This window comes from Lagenorhynchus albirostris, chromosome 10, assembly GCF_949774975.1.
Source record: "Lagenorhynchus albirostris chromosome 10, mLagAlb1.1, whole genome shotgun sequence".
Lineage (NCBI taxonomy): Eukaryota > Metazoa > Chordata > Mammalia > Artiodactyla > Delphinidae > Lagenorhynchus > Lagenorhynchus albirostris.
The window spans coordinates 9,139,519-9,165,370 of record NC_083104.1 but is presented as its reverse complement, the minus strand read 5'-3'; the positions used below and the strand labels follow the sequence as shown (position 1 = coordinate 9,165,370).

General features: G+C 43.1%; 1 protein-coding gene across 4 annotated transcripts in view; it reads left to right on the top strand.

Moving 5' to 3' along the window:
• GRM7 (glutamate metabotropic receptor 7) overlaps positions 1-25,852 on the top strand; it is an 817,821-nt gene that overhangs the window by 780,367 nt on the left and 11,602 nt on the right. For all 4 annotated transcript variants that reach the window (XR_009543110.1, XR_009543109.1, XM_060163876.1 and 1 more), the window contains exon 9: positions 24,668-24,914. Coding sequence is in view for 2 of the 4 variants with exons in the window: in XM_060163876.1 (XP_060019859.1) it covers positions 24,668-24,914 (247 nt within the window). In the remaining 2 variants the exon portion in view is untranslated. The remainder of the gene's footprint in view (positions 1-24,667; positions 24,915-25,852) is intronic.

Genomic DNA, 25,852 nt, shown 5'->3' with positions numbered 1-25,852 from the left:
AGAACTCTGAGGAATACATTTCTGTTGTTTAAGTCACCCAAGCTGTGGTATTTTGTTACGGCTTCTTGAGTGCACAAAGAAACAAAGACGGAGAGGGAAGAAGAAAGAATGGGAAAGGAATACAGAGCAGGGGAGGGACGAGAAATCAGTCCCAGGTTCGTGGTGTCCATAAAGACCCTCGTGGTTTGCATGAGCCCCGAGACTAGTTTCCTAGAGCTGCCAAATGCTCAGAAACTTGACGGCTTAAAAGAACAGGGATGTATCCTCCCACAGTTGGGAGGCCAGAAGTCCTAAGTCAAGGGGGTGGCAAGGACTGGTTCCTTCTAGGAGCTCTAGGGTGGCTCTGTTCCAGGCCTCTCCCCCAGCTTCTGCAGGCTGCCAGCCCTCTTTGACTCCCTTGGCTTGTAGGCACGTCATTCCCATCTCTGCTTTCACATTCACAGCACCCTCCCTGTGCTTTCTCTTCTAAGGACACTTGTCATTAGATCTGGCGTCCACCCTAACCTAAGATATTCTCATCTCGAGATCCCTGATGTTAACGTGGGCAAAGACCCTTTTACCAAATAAGGTCATGTCCACAGGTTTCAGATATATAATTATTTGGGGGTGGGACACAATTCAACCCACTGCACTGGCCAACTTCCGGATGGGGTTTTGGTTGGTTGAAAAAGGCACCTTTATGCCTTGCGGCCTCACTGAAAAAGGGCGGTGCTCACCGGGTGGGATTTAGGGGTAAGACTTCCCCCTCGTTATACCTCAGTTTAGGTTTGCCAAATGTCCTGGCTGTCAGACACTAAGGCCTTCACAACAGAAAGGATTCTAGGAAAGAACTTCTGCTTTCCCAAAGCGCCATATGGGTTCGAAGTGGAGTAACAACTTCTCACCCTGAATAGAAACAGGCTCATCCTTGCCCATCTCAGACATTTTGGACATGTGGGAAAGTCCAAAAATAAATGCGTCCGTTTGCACGGTTTCTTTATAAAGGAACCACGTGTAAGACAGATCTGGGTTCCACCACATACATACTATGTAACCATATATGTGTTACATCAAAAACGTCAACTTACAACCTGTAATATGAGGATAATACCATGTTTTAAGGCAAAGTAAAGTTTTTCATTGATGACCCATGCCAGAGTACATAATTTGAGAGTCAGAAGAATAAAATTAGTTTCTTTCCTATTCCATCCTGCTCATGCAACTAGTTCCCCTCTCCACAATCAGCCTTTTTTAAAAAAAATCCAGTTTCTCATCTGTCTTCCAGAGATTTCAGTGCATGTGATACATATAAAATTAAGTTATAATAACACCATTTTTTCAGATGATTAAAAGTGATAATAATGTAGCATGGGTATGTGTCTTTACCTTAGACTTTCTTTCGATCCTGTCCGTAAATTAAAATATGAGTGTGTGATTAAATGTGTGTTTCCTAGAAAATTCAAAATGACACGTACAATGTGTGTGCTGGCAGACGAAGAAAAAGTGCGTAGTGTTTTATGCACCCCCATGGCAGGCAGGTTCAACCCCAGCTCTCTGGATGTCAGCATTCATTTATGTCGGAGTCAAGCTTAATGCCTCCACTTAAAATTGTGTAAATTACTACCTTAGCTCAGGAATATCACTTGAAAAGTGAAGCATAAAAAATAATGGTCAAGAAGAGGTCCTAGAGACACAAACAAGATAACTGGGGGCTTTCAGACTGTCCCTTAAAATACCAGGATAGCAAGTGAAGTAACAGACCACCTAAAATGGGCATAATTCCATAGCAATTGAGCTGGTAAGTGAATTCACAATGACTAATGCCCCTTGAACACTTGTGCTACTGAAAACATAATAAGTATTTACTTTGGGTGAAGTACAAGGATATTTTGAAATCGACAGAGGAAAATCTACAGTGTTTTCATGTGAACTAATGCAGTTAACCAGGTAATTGACTGCCAAGTGAATGGCACGTGTGTGTTCAGGAAAGTAAAAACCCTGTTTTCCGTGCTTCCTGCTATGTCAACAGAAAGTGTTATTGTAGAAGCCACAATTCCCTTGCAGGGGTCGTGTTATGCTGGAGTTCCCCCATCCTGGTATCATCAGACTCCCACCAATGAGAAACATGTTACGAAAGTAGAAATGAAAGGGGTAGAATTGGGGAAAAAAATAAGGTATTCCCAAAATAGTGACTCTTTGGGTCATGCCTTTGCAGCACCAGAACACCCTGGGTAGAAACTAATGGAGATGCTAAATCTATCATCATATATAAACCCAGGCATAAATACCTGGGCAGGGTTCATTTGTGATGTCACGCGTTGCTGTTTGCCCAGTCGACAGAAGAAGAAAATTTTAAAGTAGCTAGAACATGCTTCTGGAAGAGGAAAAAAGGGTTTCACTCGATGTTAATTTCCACTGAGGAAGGGCAGAGTTGTGAAATATCAAGGCGAAGAAAACAAGTAAGAATTTCCTCCCTTTTTTTTCAAACGAATATTTAGCGCGTGTCCACTACTTTGCTAGTCGCTAATGCAAGGGGATGGCGTTTCGGAACGGATAACTTATGCTTCAGAAAGCCTCAAAGTCCATGGGGGTGATGGAGAGAGGAGGGGAAACAGACACAACAACTTAGTTCTAGTAACTCTAGGAGAGGTAACACCTTGCTCTGCTGGGAAAGTCAGGGAATCTTGACACTAGCTGGTCCTTGAGGGACACCCCTGACCACGGACAGGAGGAGAAGTGGTCTCAATACACAGGCCAGGCCGGCAGGTAAAATACACACTTGTTTTCCAGGCATCTCTCCAACTCAACAACTAAGGGGGGCTTGGGGGAAACCATTCTACTCCCAGCTATGTGTTTCCCCACCTGCTAGATCTCCAAGGACTTAAATCACAGAATGACGACTAAGCCAGAGTTGTTTGAGATGAATAGCATTTATATGTTTCTCTATCATTCCCAAGTTCATGCGTATCAAAAGTCATTCCTTATCACTGGATGAAGGAAGAATGGGCATGTGTGTACCCATCCATACAAAGCACCCTGACATTTAAAAATGACTCTCTGGGGTATTAAGTCTTGCTGCGTCTCATAGTGAATTTTATAAACCTAGTTCAATCCGTTCCTAATGAGTTTAGACAGTTTGGTATTAAGAGCCCCCAATCCATGCTCACTGTACATCTTCTGAATAGACAGTATTCTAAAGAGTAGGAGAGGGAAAACATTTGATTCTGAGGCACTAGAACTATTCAGTTTTAGGAAATGCAAGATGGGCTCATTGCCATTATTTGGTAGCCTTTTGCCTAGACAGAAGTTGGCAGTAATTTCGGCTTGCTACATCACATCTTGTCGACTTATTCAATCCGTGACATTCAGTAAGAGCCAGCCACAGCGAGAGTTCCCAGCAGCAGGAATGTATGAAATGTGGTGAAATTGACTCACAGTCGATTTTTGGAGGAAGAGCTGATGTAAAGAAAGTTAATGATGCCTTCCGTGATAAATGCTGCCTAGATAGTTGAAGAGGAATATTTTGGGGTGAAAAGGATTCTGTAAACAGCAGTAAGATATCTTAGGAAAATCCATATCCTTGTTTATCCTATAGTCCACAGAACTGCAAATAGCAAATAAAATGAAATCATCAAACACTTACTCTAAAATATGTGACCCAGATTCTGTTTGGGTCTTTCAATTCTTCCAGCACTACCCGTCCATTTTCTGTTTACATCCACTTCAGCTTTTTCCCCGTGCTGTGTTTTTAATATATGAAAAGATAATAAGGCATGCAAGCTTTTTAAAGGTTTAAACTCACGCTGTCTGTAATTGATGGCAAACATTTCTTTGCGTTTTTAGCAAAGATTTTTAAATTTCTGCAAACCGAAATTCTTAAATAATCAAAGTAATTCCTATTCTTCAATACCGAGGGATGAGTATAAAACTTCATGGTTGAACCTTAAAAAAAACAAACAAACGTGTCCCAGTGTATCACTCCTAGATTATTTTCCAATTACAAAGGTAAACTGTACCTTTATAATGGTGATATCAGGTGATCACCACCTGAAATATGTCATCAAACAGCATCACCAGTAGCAGGACAGCCTGACATTGTGGCCTCCTGACAGGGTGCTCGCACTTGCCTACAACGGTACCTTGAAGTATTCCTCACGGTTACCTGACCTGAATTTAATGGTACCAAAACAGACAAAGCAAAATGCGGGGCGTTTGATAAAATATTGGGGTGGGCCTGGTATCTTCCAGAAAGTCATTGTCTTGAAAAACAACAAAATATGACAGACCTGTATACTGAAAACTATAAAATATTGCTGAAAGGAAATTAAGGGAGACCTAAATAATTGGGAGATATACATTGTTGATGGGATGGAGGACTGAATATTGTTAAGATGTCAATTCTCCCTGAATTACTGTATAAATTCACTCCAATTCCAATCAAAATCTCAAAAGGCTTCTTATAAAAATTGACAGGCTGATTCTAAAATTCCCATGGAAACGCAAAGAACTTAGAACAGCTAAAACGACTCTGAAAAAGAACAAAGTTGGAGAGGTAGCTCCAACTGATTTTTTTTTTAACATCTTTACTGGAGTATAACTGCTTTATAGTGGTATGTTAGTGCTCCATCTGATGTTAAAAACCGTTATAAAACTATGGGCTTCCCTGGTGGCGCAGTGGTTAAGAATCCACCTGCCAATGCAGGGGACACGGGTTCGAGCCCTGGTCCGGGAAGATCCCACATGCCACAGAGCAACTAAGCCCGTGTGCCACAACTACTGAGCTCTAGAGCCCACGAGCCACAACTACTGAGCCCTCGTGCCACACCTACTGAAGCCCGCGCACCTACAGCCCGTGCTCCGCAACAAGAGAAGCCACCGCAATGAGAAACCCGCGCACCACAACAAAGAGTAGCCCCCGCTCGCCGCAACTAGACAAAGCCTGCGTGCAGCAACGAAGACCCAACGCAGCCAAAAATAAAATAAATAAATTTTAAAAAATTGTTATAAAACTAAAGGATGATATTGGTATAAAGGAAGACAAATAGATCAACGGAACTGAACAGAGAGTCCATAAATAAACGCACACATGTACGGGCAACTGATGTTACAAAGGTAATGCAGTGGAGAAAGGACAGCGTTTTTAACAAACTGTGCTAGAATGCTGGCCATATCCAAAAAAAAGAAAAGAGAATGCAAAGTACATTATAGATGCAAACATAAAATCGCAAACCATAAAACTTCTAAAATACATAGGAGAAAATCTCTGCGGCCTTAGGCTAGGCAGAGATTTCTTAAATATCACATGAAAGCACAATCTATAAAAGAATAAAGTAACAATTTGGACTTCACCAACATTAAAAACTTCTCTTCAAGAGACAGTATCGAGAATGAAAAGACAAGCCATAGAGTAGGAGAAAAACCTTTGCAAAGCATGTGTCTGATAAAGGTCTTAGATCTAGAATCCAAAACTTTCAAATATTAGCAATAGGAAAACAAGCCAATAAAAAAAATGGGTAAAAGGTATGGACAGATATGTCACCACGGAAGATATATAGATGGCAAACAACCCATGAAACCTGCTGAGTGTCACTCGTTATTAGGAAACTGCAAATTAAAACGACAGTGAGATTCTACCACACACCTACTAGAAAGGCTAAAATTTAAAAGGACTGACCATACCGAGCGTCAGAGAGGATTTAGAGGAAACCAAAGTCTCATACTCTGCTGATAAGAATCTAAAATAACACTGCCACTTTGGAATACACTTTGCCAGTTTCTTATAAAGTTCATCCAGTACCTACTATATGGTCCAGCCATTTCTCTCCTAGGCATTTACTCAAAATAAAATGAATGCATGTCCATACAAAGTCTTCGGTATGATGTTCACAACAGCCTTATTTGTCATAGCCCCAAACTGGAAACAACCCAAGTGTCCACTGACAGATGAATGGTTAAATCAATGTGATACTTCCATACAATGGATACTACTCAGGATTAAAAAGGAATAGACTATTGAGCATTCAACAACATGGCTGAATCTCAAAATAATGATGCTGAATTAATAAAGAAGCTCCACAGAAAAGGGTACATATTATGATCCTATTTCTTTAAGGCCCTAGAAAATACAAATTAATTCACAAGGGCTAAAAGCAGACCAGTGGTTGTTTGCAGATGGGATCGGGTGGGGTAGGGTTAAGGGAGCAGGTTACAAATGGGCACGAGGAAGCTCGTGGAGACGAGGTTGTGTTCACTGTCTTGATTGTAGTGATGATTTCACTGGTGTATATGGGTCGAAACATCAAATTTTACTCTTTAAATATATGCAGTTTATTATTTATATCAGTAAAGGTATTTAAAAACCAAAGGCATGGAGACCACTCTGTAAGAATCTAAAGAGAGATAACCAAATGCACTGCGTGAACCTCGGCTGAATTTTGAATTGGAGAAAAATCCTATGAGACGTTTTTGTAAAAATGGGGGAACCTGACTTCATATGTTAGATGGCATTGTGGAATCATGGTCAGATTTCTTAGGTGTGGTAACAGTATTGTGGTGATATAGTAGAAGGTCCATTTCTTTAGGTGACGCATATAGAAATAAAAAGGTGAAATATCATAAGGTACACGCCTTTACAATTGTGTAGCAAAAAGAGAGAGAGAAAGAAACAAAACAGCGTGGTGGGATCTCAGTGAAGACTGTTCAGATGTTCTTCATCCTGTGTCCAAGTTTCTGAACATGTGTAAGCTTTTAAAATCAAATTCTGGGGAAAATATATGTAGTGTATGTGCTTACACTGTATCAGGATGAGAGAGAGGGAAAAAGGTCAGTTAACAGGTAGTCAATAGAGAATCTGGAGAAATTCGCTCTGGGGAGAGAGCTAGGCTCTGTCTGCAATGTGCTGACTTACTTATTAGCACATGCTGGAAATGTTGTAGGGTCTTCAGTGGATCTTTGGGGTGTATGCTGCAAAAGGAGCTACAGAACGAGTTGTATTAAGGAAGTGCTTGATCGCGATTGAAACTGAGCTGGGCCTTAGAGTTCTAAGTGATATGCCGAGTCTCGGGTGGGCCTCCCTAGGGGCACAAGTACGTGTTTATTCGGGGGTAGCAACACCAACAGGTAGAAGGAAGGAAACAGGATTGGGCCAAGGAAGAGGTTGTGCCGTGATGCAGACCCAACAGGGTCTCGGCTGAAGCCACCCTCAAAGCTGCGCCCTCCCAGAAAAGGGGCTGAGCCTTCGCACCCCAGCACCTCCCAGCGCTTATCTGAAGGTTGCCCAGGAGGAGGGGGCAGAACCTTAGACAGTAGGAGTCTCTTCAGACAAGGCAGTTCCCAAAGAGGGCCGCCAGCTGAGAGCTGCATCGCCGGCCTCTGGGGGAATACATCCCTCAGAGCTGCGTGGGACCGCATGACATCCGTGACGCTCTCCTCCTCCTGGTATTTCACACGTGGTTGATACTTCTTGTACAAGTTGTGCATGCCTAATTGTTTACAGTGCTTATCCGATTACTGGCATATAATTATTCATCACTTTTATACGTTGTGAGTATCCCAATTATTTCAAAAATCAAATTTTATTCATATTGTGGCTTAACTTTCCTCAATTCATGGCATAAAATGGAAAATATAGGTCTTACTTTCTTTAACTGTTGTTAGTTTGAGAAGGTAGACACATGTTTCTGGGGTTCAAAGGTGAAGGTAGCAATACACGGTCACAAATGTCTTGACAAATGGCCTTGTCCAAAGCCCACAGCTATGCAGCAACAGAGCAGATGTTAGAATTCAGGTTTCCTGATACCTCAGTCCAGTGACCTCATCTCTACACCATTCATGTCTTGGTTAGTCCTAAGTTTTAACACAAAGAGCATCACTTTTCCGACCACAAGGGAAGCTTGTCCGGAAACATCACTAATGGGTGTTAGGTCCCTATGACTGCTTTTTAGTGGAAGGAACGGATGGGATAGTTCAACCTATAACGCCTTATATGCCAGCCAAGCCTCCCAGGGTCCAGAAATATGTATAAATGTCCAGTTCCTTACGGTTACAGCTACATTTCCCAGCCCGAGTAGAGTTTCCTCTCCCCTAGCCAACTGATCCCCCAACTCGTTGACAGGCAGAAGTCTTTGCATATGAGGCCACCCCCAAGGTTGTCTCTCTCTTACGGTCATTGGGGAACAAACCCCTTTGGTCCTCTTCCTGATGTCCCTGGCTCACTTTCCCCAGGGTGCCTGTGCTTGGTCTGTGTAGTCCACGACCTTTCCCACTAAAGGTCTGGATCTCCTTTCAGCCTATCTCTTTATGTATTATTATGCACAGAGTCTCTTCCTGGAGAGGAATTGCCAAGGGCCCTTACTTATCCCATCTTCTGCATAAGCTAAACAGCTAGAAAGTGGATAGAGGGAGATGGAGTCCTGTCCCACCACACAAAGAACAAGACACTGGGATACTCAGTGTTTACTTGCAAATCAAAGAATTTCAATTTACATTCCTGACGTGGCTTAATTCCCCCTCCTCCCCTACACCTACTTTCCTTGGTCTACCCTTGACCTTCTCCAGTCAGTCAGTCATCGTCTCATAAACACATGTGGACAGAACCATCAGACACTGCAGCCTGTTCATGCTTCAGACAATATCTACATTCCACTTGTGTATTGCTTATTTTTGACCTTTTTTCCTGCCTGCTCAAGCACACCTTTTATCAGCTGGGGCATCTGCCTGAGTGTAAGCGTGTGCACAATTGGGAAAAAGAGAGCAACGCTGAAGCCTTGCTGGATTTGGAAAGGAAACTGGACACAATTTCAATCGCACGCAGAGGACGATTTGCTCGTTATTCTTAGTAGGGAATATGGACTGAAATAGAAAACACACTTATACAAATATGTAATCTGTGGTCAAGAAGGGGACTTTCCTGTCAGTTCCCTTTAGAAATATTTAGAGCTGTTTGTTTTTCTAAGCATTGGCAATTAAAGCCTTGGAGAATGAAAAATTAAACACTTCTGTGGTTTACTCTTTTATTAAATAGGCTTTTTAGTTGATTGTGAAAATCAGTGTAGTAAAATGAGCTTTAAAGTCAAAAGACTTCAAGTTACATCTTAGCTTTGTTCCTGATTACCGTGACCCTGCACTAGTCATATGAGCTGTCGGGAAACTCAGGATTTTAACTTAACATTCTCTGAATGTGTTCACGCTAAGAACTAAGTTCTACTCAAAATGTATTTATTATAGCTCAGAGAGAAAGTTTTACTCATCGGCATGCTTATATCTGTACCTTACTTTAAAATTATTTTTGGACTGTTATGCTTATTTATTAATTAAAAAGATACTTTTTGAAGTCCTCATCGGTTATAGGTCTCTTCCTGCCATCACAGACCTTAAATTCTAGGAGGAGAGCAAGTGCTGAGATAAATGAATCCATGATCATGTCGATGATTACTGACTGTAGCATGCACTATGCATAAAAAACACAGAGGCTGCTACGTGAGAGCATCGTGGAAGGAGAAAATTCAAGTTGGTGGGGCAGCAGGCGGTCACAGAAAGACTGTGCAAGAAAATGCATGAAGGTGAACCTCAAAGATGAGTTAGGAGTTACCTGGGTGAAGAACTCAGGCAAAATAACATTGCGGGCAGAGAGAACGCTATGCACGGTGCGTGCTAAGTCCCTTTGCTGGAAATAAGCTTGGAGCACCCAAGAAGCCAGCATGGATAAATCATAGTCATGAGACTAGCTAAGAAGTTGGAAATGCAGCTCGGCTGGATACCGTAGGGCAACAGGAAACCTCTGAAAGATGTTTTAGAGGGGACCATGTGGTCTGATTTGCAGTTTTTATAGAGATCATTTTGTTTACTCTGGACAGTACTATTTAGAGGGAGGCAAAAGCGGATGCAGTAAAACCAGTTAGGATGCTACAGTAGCATCCTAGGAACAGTGTGAAAGTGCGTCATCATCTTCAACACCACCACCACCATCATCACAACTAAAACTTGAGACTTTACAAATGGTACCCACTGTTCTCTGTGCTTAAGTGTATTCACTGGTTAATCATATTTAAGATGAGGGCTGGGGCACTGGGAAGAGAACACATTCCAGAAGTATGTTACAGATAATACTAGCTAACTGAGTAACAGACTAGATACAAAGGGTAAAATGTGAGGGAAGAGCAGGTTTTAAAGAAAGACCCTTAAAAGTTCCAATTTGTGCACCCAAGTAGATGGAGGTAATAGTCCTGAGATAAAGAACATTAGTACAATATATACAATGGAATACTACTCAGACATTAAAAAGAATGAAATAATGACATCGGTAGTAACACGGATGAACCCAGAGATTATTTTACCGAGTAAAGTACGGCAGAAAGATACAGATACCATATGATATCACTTATATATGGAATCTAAAATATGACACAAATGAACTTATCTATGAAAAAGAAACAAACGCACAGACCTAGAGAACAGACTTGTGGTTGCCGAGGGGGAGGGGGATGGGGGAGGGAAGGATTGGGAGTTCGGGATTAACAGGTGCAAACTATTATATACAGAATGGATAAACAACAAGGTCCTACTATGTAGCACGGGGAACTATATTCAATATCCTGTTACCAACCATAACGGAAAGGAATATGACAAAGAATGTGTGCGTGTGTGTGTGTATATGTATGTATAACTGTTTTACTTTGCTGTACAGCAGACATTAACACAACATTGTAAATCAACTGTACTTCAATAAAATAATTTTTTTTAAAAAAGAGTATTAGCACAAAGCCAGATTTTCCAGGGACAGCTCTGTTTTCAACATGATTTGCGATGCCCGTTGGGTTGTTTCAGCAGCCCTGTGAAGCTGATGATCCCCATGTTAAAGATGATAAACATGTCGTTGCACATAAATGAGAATAACCTTTTCAGAAACTTCTTCTGCAGGGCACTGTGATGTGTGGGCCTGAGACCTCTGTAGACATCATTGAGTACACTACGAAGAAGACCTTTCACGCTTTGTCTTCCCCCCATAAATAATGTATGGTGATTCCATAAGCCAAGACTGAATAGAAAATTTGCCTTTAAAATTATTTTTTAGGACTCATTCATGCATTTTTCTTAGTTTCTATCAAAGGTTGACATGGTTTCATTTCAAGAGTCTGAAGAAACAACAGACCTCTGTCTAAGAATTTTTTTTCTTAAGTTATTTAAGGGCTCTATACATGAGCCTAGGTATTTTCTGTTGAGAGACAGTAATCTACTCGCATGCCCGTTATTTAACCATTTTGAGGATCTCTTCTGCACTTTCTAGAGAAGGTAGTTTTTCTTTTTTTTTTCTTAAGCGAGGGTTGAGAATTCCAAGTAGGAATAAATGCTGGGTAGAGGCTTGGGAAGAAAATCTTAACTGTACATGTAAATGCTGGTGAAGGACTAGCTCTGGGTGCCTGTGACTAGATTAGGATAAGAGCTCACTGCGGTTGAAGGAGATGAAGCTGGTATAGATTTCTGGAGCCTTACACTCCAGAAGAGGGCCTAGGATCCAAATGTGCTGGTATCGATTCAAATCCCTTGCAAATATTTTTCGCCAGTCCACCCTTGCCTGGGGAGGGGCAGACACGTTGTATTGCTTTTAGGGGAGCTCAAACCTACTCTGGGGTTTGTACAGTGTTGACGTGATTTACGATGCTGCTGTCCTAGGGTTTGCATAAAAGGAGGCAGAATGTTAAAAAGCGATCCCTTGGTTTCTCTCTTACTCTTACTTCTTCCCATCCAGTCCATCCACATGTCCTTTCACTTTTGTCCTCCCAGTACCTTTCTCATTTGTCCCCTTCAGCTCTCTTGACTGCTATTATCCTAGTCTGAGCCATCGCACTTTCTAAAGGTGGATTCTTTTAAGTGATATTAATTGATGATTCAGAAAAACTCCAGGAGGGATCAGAATTGAAAAAAACAAATGCATATACGTTACCAGTTAAGTCTGCGTCAGCAGCTTTTTGTCAAGAACAAACAAACAAACAAACAAACAAACTCAGTGCCTGAACTCTTCATCGAGTTGTCATGGCAACCATTTCATTTTCTCTAGTGAGGAGACACCCGGGTGCTAACCTGAGTGTTAGCCCAAGCTTTTTGAAAGAGAAGCTCCCATCCTTCCCAAAGGGGCAGGGTTGTTGATTTTCAATGTTGCTTCGGGCTCCAAAGGAGTCACTCTTGATAATTATGCTTTATTGTCTAGTGAACACACGATAGGGGGTTAAAGAGACGTAGGTGGCAGCTCCCAGGACAGCAGAGTCCATTCCCGACTTGGGCCAAGTGGGAAGTACCCCTTACAGGGAATCCATGGGAACATCACACTTTTTCTCCTTCCTGTCGGGTACCCTTCTGACTCTGTTCTCTGGGATAACCCAGAGACAAAGCCAGAGACCGCAAATGTCACCTCTTATCTTTGTGTCCCCAAAACTTCCTTCCTTAACAGTATCAATGAAGCTCCTTGATTTTGCCACCCACAGTGCTAGGCATTGAGGACACTACAGGGAGCTAAGCAGACGCTTCCTGGTGTGGGAGACAGATGCTAATCTCACACATACACGCAAATGTTTAAATGTGAATTATTAAGATCGCTTTGTGAGCTTATAACAGGGTGGGAAGACCTAGTCTTGGCTGAGGAAGTGATGCTTGAGTAGAGAGCTGAAGAATGAAAAGAATGAGGTAGATGGGGTGGGGAACATTCCAGGGAGAGGGGAAAGCATATGCAAAGGCCCTGTGGCAGAAGACAGTAGGGCATATTCGGGGAAATGAAAGAGGTCAGTGTGGCTGGGGGGACCTGATGAGCTGTGACATGGAGATTAGGCTTGGGTTCATCAAATGAGTGAAGACCATCTCGTTCATCAAATATACATTCAACGTGTTCCCTGTGCCAGGCACAAGGATGCCAAGATAAATTAAACATGGTCCCTGCCTAGATTTGCTCACTTCTGAGTGCTCTCTCCTTCCCTGACTTCCACAAAATATTCTGGTTCTGTTCCCATTACAGGGGATAATTTATCTCTGTGTTTTTCCTCCTCTGTCTGTTAGTTCTGAATGCTTTGACTGGGCCAGAGGAGTGCCCCAGTTAAAGGACCGGGGGAAAAAAGGAAGCCAATGAAATGGCTAGAGGAAAAATGGGAAGAAATGATGGTTCTTCAAAGCCCAAGAGCCTCTGGACATGGTTACATTATCCGATGCTACATACACATATATTGTGGCAGGGCTGCACTTTGACCACGGGTTCAGAGTTTAAGAAGTAGGACCACTGACAAGCCATCTCCTCTGCCACATCTCTGGGAGGTAGACGCCATTAGTCACCTCATGGTGTGTCAATATCCAGGCTTGGAAAGGCTAAGTGAGCTACTTAAGATCCCACAGTAGCTAGTAGGTGGCATATCCTACCTCCAGACCCAGAACTCTGGACTCCAATGCCAGTACATTTGTCGTATGTCGGAAGGCTCTTGGCTGCACAACATATATTTCCTAGATTGTACTCATTCATTTGTTCAACTGTTATGAACTGAATACTTTTATGTTCCAGGAGTTATGTACAGTAGGTCGAAATAGATGGTCTGTGCTCTCATGAGAATATTCTATTGAGGGGATAATTATTAAATAACCCTGCAAGTGAATAATCGCAACTTGTGATTGATGTAATGAAGGGAATAGTATGTTCTACGAGCAGACAAGAGAGGAAGGGCATAGTTTATACGTGAGGGTCAGAGAAGCCCTCCTCGAGGAAGTGAGACTGAGACCTGAAAGGCAGGTAGGAGGCAGCCAGGAAAAGATGAGTAGGAACAGCATCTAAGGCAGAGGGAACAGCACGTGCAGAAGTCTTGAGGCTGGACAGAGCACTGCATATTTGAAGGACTTAGAGAAGGTGAGGGAAGGCGGAAGGGGGACCCTGCAGAGTTCCTGAGGCCAGGTTAAGGATTTTGCTCTTCATTCAAAGTGTGATGGGGGTTGAGTTAAAGCATCAAGACAGCTGGAGCCCCCTACACTACTGTCCTCAGCACTGAGTTTTGTTTTGTTTTGTTTTGTTTTTTGCGGTACGCGGGCCTCTCGCTGCTGTGGCCTCTCCCGTGGCGGAGCACAGGCTCCGGACGCGCAGGCTCAGCGGCCATGGCTCACGGGCCCAGCCGCTCCGCGGCACGTGGGATCCTCCCGGACCGGGGCACGAACCCGCGTCCCCTGCATCGGCAGGCGGACTCTCAACCACTGCGCCACCAGGGAAGCCCAGCATTGAGTTTTAAAGTGGAATGCAACCTGGAAAAAAACCTCTCGGGTCTGAGAGGAAGTCTGGGAAGGTTTACAGGGCAGATACAGAGGAGGCAGGGATAGAGGCCAGACTGCGGGCCCTCGGGAGTAAGTGGGTAGGAAACAGTACTTTTGAGATCCATGATCCAGGACCTTGGAAACAAAAGGAAAGGAAAATTGATCTTGTGAAGGTAAGATCAAAACCGTGTAGCCACTCCTCCTCGGCCAGGCTCACTCCTCTTTTTCTGTTTCTCTTAGAAGGTGAGTGTTACTTCTCTGCCCCATCTCAGAGCCCTCACCGTTCCAATTAGGGGCATAGGCTGAGCACTGTTTATCTACAATTTTCTGATTGCAATTATTTTCTCCTTCTGGATTTAAACCATTACACAACTAAGATCGCTGCTGAGGAGTTCAGAGCACAAGTTACCTCTGGGTGGGCAATTCAGCTCCTGGGTCCCCGACGTTGGCTGCTGTGCCCATCGGCCAGGGACACCATTGGCTGAGTGGGTACCACAGCACACTACAGCGTCAGGCCAGCAGTTAGGGGGCCTGTCTCCATCCACACCTACAGTGCTGCACCGGTGGCAGTGGAAAAGCAGGGAAGCAAAGGCGACACATGTGAGCTAATGCAAGGGGAAAGGAAGAATTGAAGGGCAGGAAGGGAGCTACCATAGCTCAGAGCCAAGGTGGGAAAGATAGAGTCCAAAAGGAACAGAGGAAGACTCACAAAACTAACCGCCATGATCAAAACCTGTCAAAATTCATCAGGAAGTCATCGTCAATGGCTTTGAAAACTGAGATTAAGAACACACTGTCAGGGCTTCCCTGGTGGCGCAGTGGTTGGGAGTCCGCCTGCCGATGCAGGGGACACGGGTTCGTGTCCCGGTCCGGGAGGATCCCACATGCCGCGGAGAGGCTGGGCCCGTGAGCCATGGCCGCTGAGCCTGTGCATCTGGAGCCTGTGCTCTGCAACGGGAGAGGCCACAGCAGTGAGAGGTCTGCGTACCGCAAAAAAAAAAAAAAAAAAAAAAGAACACGCTGTCTTTTTATAAGAATCTGACATTGTCTTCGGGTCAGTGACACTCTTGGGTCCAGTTTCAATGAACACTTTACAAGCCCTACTTGAAACACATTGACTATTCCCAAGAAATGCCAAGACTGTCTCTTTTAGCCATTAATTTGACATCAGTATTTTCTTTTGATTTCTGTCTTTTTCTGTTCACAAGAACTATAAAGGTGACCTTAAATGTTGGCAAGATTAGACGGCTTTGCATTTCTATACGTGGAATATTTCAAATGACAACTTTAGAAATGGAATACGTCAAGTTCAGACTGTTCTTTTAATGCCCTGGTTTACTTGCAAAGTAATAGAGAACATCATCATTTATTACCTAATGTATTCCCCAGTGAGGTACAAGCCAGTATTTTCACATTATAAAACAGAATCTGACATTGCCTCCTGCAGAATGCTGTTAGGTTCAGTCTTGAAGAATACGGCCAAGGATTCCAGGGGATCCAATGGGATCTGGCGGAAGTGTGCCTCTCCAGGCTAACAGTGGGGAAGAGGCTTTGCCTTTGTATGCTAAATCACTGCAAGACAGAGACCTCACACTGGGGCTCTTGACGTGAAGAACCTTTCCGATAATACAAGAGAGCAAATAGTGCCAGCACTGGCTACATAAAAGAGTAAAACCCCTACCTTGTAGTTGGGGGAGGAAAAACTCTTAAACTCGAAACTGAGGGATCACAGGGCTAGTGTGTATCCAGAAAACTCAGAAGTGACCGCCTGGAAGAATGAGCTATTAGGATGGCACGCAGCTCGTTAGGATGCTGTCGGGAGCAAAACCCTGAACTTCCCAAGGACGTGGTCAGTTGGAGTCACAGCATCTCTCCGAGGATGCCATGTGGGAATAGACACAGCATCAGGTTTCTGGTCAGGAGAGCAAAGAACTGAGATGTAGGTGATGTCAAGCTTGACATAATCACTTATCTCACGCTCCAGAAACTGACTTGCATTCACCTGGAGTGCGTGTCTTATGTCCCTCCAAATACGTAATGCAATTGTGTGTAGACTTAACATCATGTCTGCCTGGAGATACTAAATGAGAAAAATGAAACACAGTCAAACTAGGTCTTGTCCAATAATTATCTAGTTGCCTTCATTATTTATAATTCCATGCCGGACGCCTGTCCACAGAGTTGTGTCCCATAATATCTGGTGTGTGTGTATTTCTTTATGTATACTGTCTATCATCTATCTGTATATTACCTATTCAAAGAAAATAGGTTTTAAATAGAATAGCATGAAAACTCTCTACAGAAATGGGGCCATCTACTCGAATAAAGACTCACATTTTCTGAGCCTGCCACCGGGCACTGTGCTATCTTTTAATTTTCAAAACGGTGAGGTCTCTGTGGTAGGGGTAGAATGAGAAGGGTTTTATATCAGACACTCTGGTAACAAATTCCTAGGGTTTGAATTTTGACTCTGTCGCGTGCCAGGAGTGAAGCAGCTCGCACAACGTTACCAACCAACGATCCAAGGCCAAGTCTGAAACCACTTCTAACAAGAAACACCTTGTTTTTCCAATACCATCCTTCTAGAAGATCCAAGTATCTCACCCTCCCAACAAAAAACAAGCAGTATTTTTCCTCATCATTACACCGAATCCTTTCACCATCATGCATCATTTCATAACTAAGCAAAAGCCTTCAGTATGTTGACCCTCTAGACGATCGAAGAAGTCCCACTGCAAACACCCTGCCTCATTTCCAGCCATGTATCGTTATTATTTCTCAAAAATATGGTGACTCTAATTAGGAAGCAAGGATTGAAAACACTGGTCTTACCTGCCAAGAGCTTCCATTTCAACTTAGACATATGAATGTTTCAAACATTTGTCAGATAATGATGTACCCTTCCTCTTTACTCTTGACTATATCAGACACATTTTTCTTTTTTATTGTACAGACTTTGGAATGTCATGAGAACTATGAAACTTCTCCCATCTTACCAAAAGCCTCCGCTAAAGCTTTCTTGTCCCACTTGTCAGTGGTCACTTGGGAATGCACATAATAGGTTACTTCTCATAAAACAGTCAATGACAGATAAAACAGGGGTTTGAGTATACTTTTAAACAAAACAGAAAGCAAGCTCAGCGAGATGGCTTTCCCTAAAGCAGGTCGTTATTTGGTGGATTCCATAAGAAAGATGATCATTTCAAAATGTATTAAAATTATAGGAAAAAGAACAGCAGAGTGAATAAGGCATTTTATGTTACAGCCAGTAGATCAATCAGTGATAATAACACCCTGGGTTGAGTGGTTTCTACATGCTGGGCACCCTCCTGTGTATTTTACTATGGTCCAATTTGATCCCAGCAACCTTACAAGATGTCTATTGTTATAATCTCCACTCTAGAAATGAGGAAACAGAGGCACACAAATAATAGCAAAATAATAATGATGATGATGGTAACTAACAGGCTACAGATACTAGCTTTTCTTAAAACAACTGTGAATGCCAAGGCTATTTCTCACACCTAATACGTGCTTCAAGGGTAGAACTTCTCGTGCAGGCAGAATTTAGTAAGTGCACACTTTGTGGCAGACGTCGGATCTATCATCCAGTCAGTTCTGCGATAATGTGACATGTATGTTCTTAAAACTCACCATGCTAAGCAAAATTGTGCAATAGAATGAACGAGACTTATGGGAGAAATCGGGTTAAGGATGTAACACGCAGAAACGTCATCAGTGACATTAGAAAAGAAAGGAATCTAATAAAAATGGTGGCATCGTTTCTACACCTGTTCAATGGCTAAGAAATGCGTAAATATTGTAATACGTATGTCACTCTACCTTTATAAAGAAAGGACGTAAAGTTTGCACCTGGAAGCGAGTGCCGGAAGTGTTGCTGCTTGTGAGCTATCATGAAACTGTGGAGGGGGACTTGGGCAGATGCTTGAGGGCGGGGCGTGTGTGTGTTTTGTGTAGCCCACAAGGCTGGGTTTGGCCGGGTGCAGTTTGCTGTGCTCACCTGGTGTTTCTTGCAGAAGAAATCACACATTTGTAAACTTCGTGAACTTCGTGTTATCCTCAAATCGTTCCCTAATATATCGATCTCATCAGGATGAATTTGCATTTTAAAGCACGCGTTACAGCACAACTGACTGTATTCTTCAGACCAGGTTAAGTGCTATTTGGAGCTGTACCTCATCAAAGGGGCCAACAGGGCGATCGTCCTGACTGGGGACGTGGGGATGCTTTATGTAGAAGGAATCTTTGGATTGAACATCAAATGCAAACAGGCTATCAGAGGCAGAACAGGTGAGCAGAGGACATGCCAAGGGGAGAAGAAAGCAGGGGCCAGTAGACACTGTGAGAAAAAGGATGCGATGTGCAGTTACTACATTACGCATTACTTGATTCTAGATTGTGTTCCTTCTGCCACTACAGTGTGGCCCCCTGATGGCAGGGAGAAGGCCCTATCGCCACCACAATGGTCTGTGAGGCCACGTGGTAGTACAGTGAGCCCTCTATACCCACGGGTTCCACAGCCATGGGTTCAACCAACTGAGGATGAAAAATGTTTGGAAGAAAATTGTTCCATAAAGTTCCAAAAAGGCAAACTTGAATTTTCAGCATGCTGCCAACTATTTACACAACATTTACATGGTATTTACAACTATTTACATAGAATTTACATAGCATTAGGTATCATAATTAATCTAGAGGTGATTTAAAGTATATGAAGATGTGCATAGGTTATATGCATATACTACATCATTTTATATAAGGGACCTGAGCATCCTTAGGTTTTGGTATCCTCAGGGGGTCCTGGAACCAATCCCTCGTGGATACTGATGGATGACTGTATCTCCCTGAAAATGGCAACCTGATAAGTGGACGAATGCACCGATAGTGGAAAAGTAAGGTCTCTCTCACATAGCCTATCTGGCAAATAGAGGTCACAGTGAATTTACAGCATGTGGTCACTAACAGCTTGCCCTGGAATCTATCAAAACAGTCTTCAGTTAAACTGATTCTGAAACTTACACAGAAGAGATGGCAAGTTTCAAAGTTCGCTCAAGAGCACTATAGAGTTTTCAACTTTCTCAGTATCTTAGCAATCAAGACTTACAGAAGAACTCAACTAACGCTAAATGCTATACCGATTTCTAAAGCAACAGCGGCATCTCATGATACGCACTCACATTTATCTGACAATGAACTTTGAGGCCAAGGTGAGAAAGTGCGCAGGGCAGATTCAGCTGGGCTTTGCCTGACGCTGCCATCAGCACAAAGCTGTGTCTTTAACAGTATACGTGCTGGTACCTGTCAATCAGACAAGACATGAATAGGCCTGGATTTTCAGAAACTACTTTCTAGTTAATAAATGAGACCTATATTAAAAGTTTAAAATATATGGCAGCAGTTACTAAGGAAGACTTACCTGGAGATCTATACCCCAGCCTCCTAATATAAATATTAGGCAGAATATAAATATAAATATTAGCAGCTCACATTTCATGGGTTTCACAGGCGTTATGCTAAGCACTTTTTTAAAAAAATAAATTCATTTATTTATTTTATTTAGTTATTTTTGGCTGCATTGGGTCTTCATTGCTGCACGCGGGTTGTCTCTAGTTGCGGTGAGCGGGGGCTACTCTTCACTGCGGTATGTGGGTTTCTCATTGCAGTGGCTTCTCTTGTTGCGGAGCACGGGCTCTAGGAGCCTGGGCTTCAGTAGTTGTGGCATGAGGGCTCAGTAGCTGTGGCTCGTGGGCTCTAGAGCACAGGCTCAGTAGCTGTGGCGCACGGGCTTAGTTGCTCTGCGGCATGTGGGATCTTCCCCGGACCAGAGCTCGAACCCGTGTCCCCTGCATTGGCAAGAGGATTCTTAACCACTGCGCCACCAGGGAAGTCTCAGCACTCTTCATATATTAATGAATTAGATCTTCAAAGCCACCATTTGAAAACTGAACTATTATTATCTTCCTTTTACAAGTAAGGAAACTGAGAGACAGAATGGTTACCGCCAAGGATTCCGTGCATCAGATTTTAAGAAAACTGCTGTTCTAGAGTATCGTGTAGAACACTTCGCCGGGGACTTCCCTGGTGGCACGGTGGTTAAGAATCTGCCTGTCAGTGAAGGGGACACGGGTTCGACCCCTGGTCCAGGAAGATCCCACGTGCCGCGGAGCAACTAAGCCTGTGCACCACAACTACTGAGTCTGAGCTCTAGAGCCCACGAGCCACAACTACTGAGCCCGTGTGCCACAACTACTGAAGCCCGCGCCTACAGCCCATGCTCAACAAGAGAAGCCACCACAGTGAGAAGCCTGCACACCACAACAGAGTAGCCCCCGCTCGCCGCAACCAGAGAAAAGCCCATGCGCAGCAACAAAGATCCAACACAGCCAAAAATTAAAAAAATAAATAATAATAATTTAAAAAATTTAAAAAACACTTTGCCGGCTTGACTCTGAATCCCTTGCCTAGATGTTCCTTGGTTATATATGCTGGATTACACATGGGGCTTGGTAGAAAAGCCACATTCAACCAAGGAATAGAAACTGGATTCTGGAAATTGATTTAACTTGATGATAAAATTAAGGCTTAAGTGTCCAAACACGTGGACATCGCAAGGCAGCCTAAGCCATCCCACAGCCTAAGCCATCCCACAGCCTAAGCCTTCCCACAGCCTAAGCCATCGAGGATTGACTGTGGTCGGGGAGACCTTTCTCCACTGGGGATGAGCCTCAGACAGCCAGACAGGATGAGGTCAGTCCCAGGGAGAGGCTTGATCCCAGCTAGGGGTGCCGGAACCCCTGTGCTCCGACAAGAGGGATCGGTAACGCCCACCAACACCGTCCCATCGCTGAAGAAATTATGAGGAGGAGCAAGTAACATGGTGTACAATACCCCACAGCAAACAGGGTAATCTGACAATACACAATGTTCATTTTACAATAAGCACTGGGTAAAACAGGGATAGCCTTCAGACTAAAAATAAGTATGTTGCAATTTGCTAAAAAAATTGTACTAAAGGGGCTGCTGGGATGAAAACTCAGAGTCAAAAGGTGAGCGTCCCACCAAAGGCCAAAAAAAAGAGTGACTTAGCTCCCTTCCTGGGGCTGAGTGGGGTTGTATCCCTGTGAACCAATACCTCTGTGTTCTCTGCAGACCGCAGCCTTCCTATCTACCCATGTAACTTATTTAAAAATACTTTCATAGTACTCACTACACACTAGGTCCTGTCCTAAGCACTTTACAAATAGTAACTCATTCAGTCACCAAGATAACATCATGAGGTAGGGACTAATGTTATCCCCATTTACAGATGTGGAAGTTAAGGCAGAGAGAGGTGAAGTAATTCGTCCAAGGTCACAAAACAAGTAAATGGGATTTGAAGTTAGACCAGCTTTAGATTCCTCATTCTTAACCACTCTGCAATGTATAGAGGGTTTGGGGGCATAGGAATTTGGTCAGTGACGTTCCTTTTGGTTTTCATAGATTTCGGAAGTGTCACCAGAAATGATAAAAATTTCAAAACAAGTATCAAAGTCTTGACGGACTCTAGCCTGAAAATAACGAAATGAAACCCTCCATAAAATAAACAGCATCGCTTTTGAAGTCTTAAATTGCTAAGTAGTCTTTGTTGAGGAAAAGCATGTATGTATACACATACAGGCACAAACATTTACACATGTACATAAGCATATGTAAGTTACAGTTATAGATAAATCATAAACTCAACACAAACAAGCTATGGATGATCTCTTCAACTGCAAAATTTGCTTTTGAGTGGAGAAAGAGAAACAAAGCTTAAGATCCCATGGGTTAGTTTATAGCCCTTTCTTTCTTGGACTGGCTAATTCATGGTTTGCAAAGCCCTCATTAGTAGGATGATGGCAATGACCATGAAGGAAGGAAGTGACATTGCCTAGGTTCATAACACTCTGTTCTATGGTAAGACTTCCTTGGATAGGGTAGGCAGCAGAGCAGAATGGAGCTGAAGGTCTAAAGGTACTCTCACAGGAAAAGATGAACTTTAAAACATGGTCTAGTTCACAACCAAAGCAGCCGCATAGCACAGGGAGATCAGCGCGGTGCTTTGTGACCACCTAGAGGGGTGGGATAGGGAGGGTGGGAGGGAGACGCAAGAGGGAGGGGATATGGGGATATACGTATATGTATAGCTGATTAACTTTGTTACAAAGCAGAAACTAACACACTATTGTAAAGCCATTATACTCCAATAAAGATGTTAAAAAAGGATCATTAATTCAATATTGTCTTGTCTTTATATTTTACATTTACTATGTATTATACAGTTAGCGGCTGGCAGCTCCCTTAAAGCGTTCAGAGACGTGCCCATTCAAATTAACGTTTGCTGGATAACAGTATTCCTTCCAGAAGAGATGGCAAAGTCTCTTTTAATTTCTTCTCCAGAGCCTCCGATTGAAGAAATAAGGTCAGAAATGGCCAGGCAGCTAATAGGTCTGATGCCAATTCTTGTATATTTAGAGAAAGGCTGTTTGACCACAGACTCATCAGTAGGAAGAACGTGCCCCTTATATAAACACATGAGCTCCTCCACTGCACGACCATTAAGCGCCTACTCTTTGCCAGCACTGCAGACACAGTGACACACTACACACACGAGATTCCTGCCTTTGTGGAACCTGTGGCTTAGCTGGGGAGTTGGGCAGTCAAACGATCAGGGTAGTGGGCAGATGATTACAAATGGAGAGCCATAATCAAAAAAAACCCCAAAAACCAAAAGAAAAAAAAAAACAAGTGTTTTGAGTGTCTGTAGGTAAAGAAGCTGGCCGAGACTTGAGGCTGTGGGGGTGGGGCAGACTGGGATGGATGTTCTAAGAAGCAGAGGAGGAACATTCCATACAGAAGGAGACAGGAATAAAGGAAAATCACAGGCACGCATGTAGAAAGGTCTGTGGTTGGATGAACCCAGCATCTTCAAGACCTGAAGGAGTGCCACATGGACGGTGTCCTAGGGAGAGAGGTGGGGGAGAGTGGTGGGCAATTAGTCTGAAAAATGAGGCAGGGGGAAGACCACGTGCGACCTTGCAGAATCTATTAAGGATGGGGATTTTATCCTCAGATACAAGGGAAGACATAGTTGTGGAAAACCATGATCAAATACATTGTAAAGAGGCTAGGTTTTCCACTGATGTAAAAGGCCATGGGAGCTAGTCACGTGGGCTTTCTTTTTTTTTTAATGTACTTGAAATTTATTTATTCATTCACCTATCTACCTGTTCGTTTATTCATTTACTTTCAGCTTTATTCAGGTATGATTGATGACTACAAATTGCATATATTTAGGTTATACAACATTATTTTCTAAGGTGTACAATGTAGACAACGTGTACAATTGTGAAATGATGACCCCACAATCAAGTTAATGAACACATCCATCACCTCACATTGAATCTAGGCTTTAGGAGTCATGCAAAACACAAACGTGTCTAAATGAATGACGGGCTAGGGATCATGACAGGGCACGTCATAAATGCAACTGGACCAAGGCAAGTTGTCTGTAGCTACTGATCTTACCATTCCCCACCCCCTTCAACCTTCATCTTTTCCAATTTAGGCAAGACAATGATTTAACGCACTGAACAGTAAGTGAATGGGTTGCTCTACTGATTTCTCAAGGAAGCGAAAGGACACAAGGACAGCTATGGGGGTACCGTCCGAACTACACGTAACGCATGTCAGAATGAGGCTTTGTAGCCTTTTAGCAACTGTCAATGTGTGGAGACCGGACAAGCCAACATCACTACATCTTGGCCCTCGCCATTGGTGTTTTGTAAATCATGAAGCGAGAAGGGCTTACTTTCCAGGGAAACTCAACTCACTACTATGTAGGTATGGTGAAGGTGAACCCTTTCTTAAAAACATGCAGAAAGATACAAATATTGACATAATGACTTTTCAAATAAGGTCCCAGAGTTATCTATGTAGCAAGAGATCATGTGATGTTAATTGTTCTGTGAATGTATGAGGGGTAAAGAAACAACTACCCCTTACTCAAGGTTGCAAAGGTGATCTTCATGGTTTCCTATCCAGCTGCCATTCTGAGTAAAGGGACTTCAAGTCTGATTCAAGGTTGACCCTGAACTTGAATGAAGGATACTTCTCCAGGACAGGCCTGCACATGGATTCCCCCAATGATTTTCAATCAATGGGGAAAAAAAAAAAAAAAATATATATATATATATATATATGTATGTATGTATGTATGTATAAACTCTCCAAGAAATGTGCAGAGCCATTCTGTCTCCCCGGGGATTGTTATGCTTTCTCTCCCAGACACAGCCATGCTCGACATCGTTGTTAAGTGCTTAGCCTCCCTCTGCGGTCATTTTATTTGTAATAGTGTCTTGTGTGTTGTGTCTCCTAGCTCTACATACAAACTACCACGCTTACCATCTCCATGAACCTAAGTGCATCAGTGGCGCTGGGGATGCTATACATGCCGAAAGTGTACATCATCATTTTCCACCCTGAACTCAATGTCCAGAAACGCAAGCGAAGCTTCAAGGCCGTAGTCACAGCAGCCACCATGTCATCGCGGCTGTCACACAAGCCCAGTGACAGACCCAACGGTGAGGCCAAGACAGAACTCTGTGAGAACGTAGACCCAAACAGTAAGTATCTCTCCTTTCCTTCCATCTCCCCAGCCTGCGTCAGGAAGCTCTGGCAAACGTGGCGTGTGCTTGCCTTTCTTTGGAGAAAGACTGTGACCGTTCTTGTCTTACGGGCTGGGTTGCCTTGGCAAATGCTCACGTCTGCTCTTAAGAGTGCGCTCATTCTTGCCACCATTTTCTTTTTGCTCCCTGTTGGAAAGCAGCTTTCAGAGGCTCTGCTTCAGAAGTGTGAAATCTCCCCCTTCCCTGGCTTCTTATCCTTTGGTCCCAAACCCGCCAACTGACATAAGCACAGCTGATGAGCCACCTTCCTCGTTCCCTCCTCTTAGGGGATCAGCTTCCTGCTAGGGAACCTTCGACATCCCATTGAGCTGCAGCAGTAGGAAAGAAATTGGAATATTTAAGAATTTTGGAAGCATAACTTCCTTGCACTGGAACGTGAATGTGGAGAAAGTTATGATTCTTTACTAACCAAGCCTTGTAGAAACAAAAAACACATCGCATATTGAATAAAGCCGGTAAACATTCACGCAAGTATACAGGCCCAGACGCTACCACGCTAATGGCATCCCCACGTGGGGAAAACACCTACCAGACAATTCCACAGGAGTTTCACCCCATGAAAGACAAATATTAGAGGTGGGATTAAGGATGAAATGCCAGATTTGATACCTACATGGCCTGTCTGCAATGCCTGGGTAGCCTTTATTCATCCCTGCAAATGACCACAAAGACGACGGACATACAGACACTAGTTTGTTAAAAAAGAAAAAAAGAAAAGGAAAGAAAGACCATTTAACCAGAGTTAAATTCTTAAAATCCCCACTTGCTAATTTTACTAATACTATGGTGGTAAGAGTGCATTTCAGATTAAACATATCACTCCTAGGATTTGTTTTCCAGGACATTTTGACTAGTTCCATATAGAATGAGGCAGT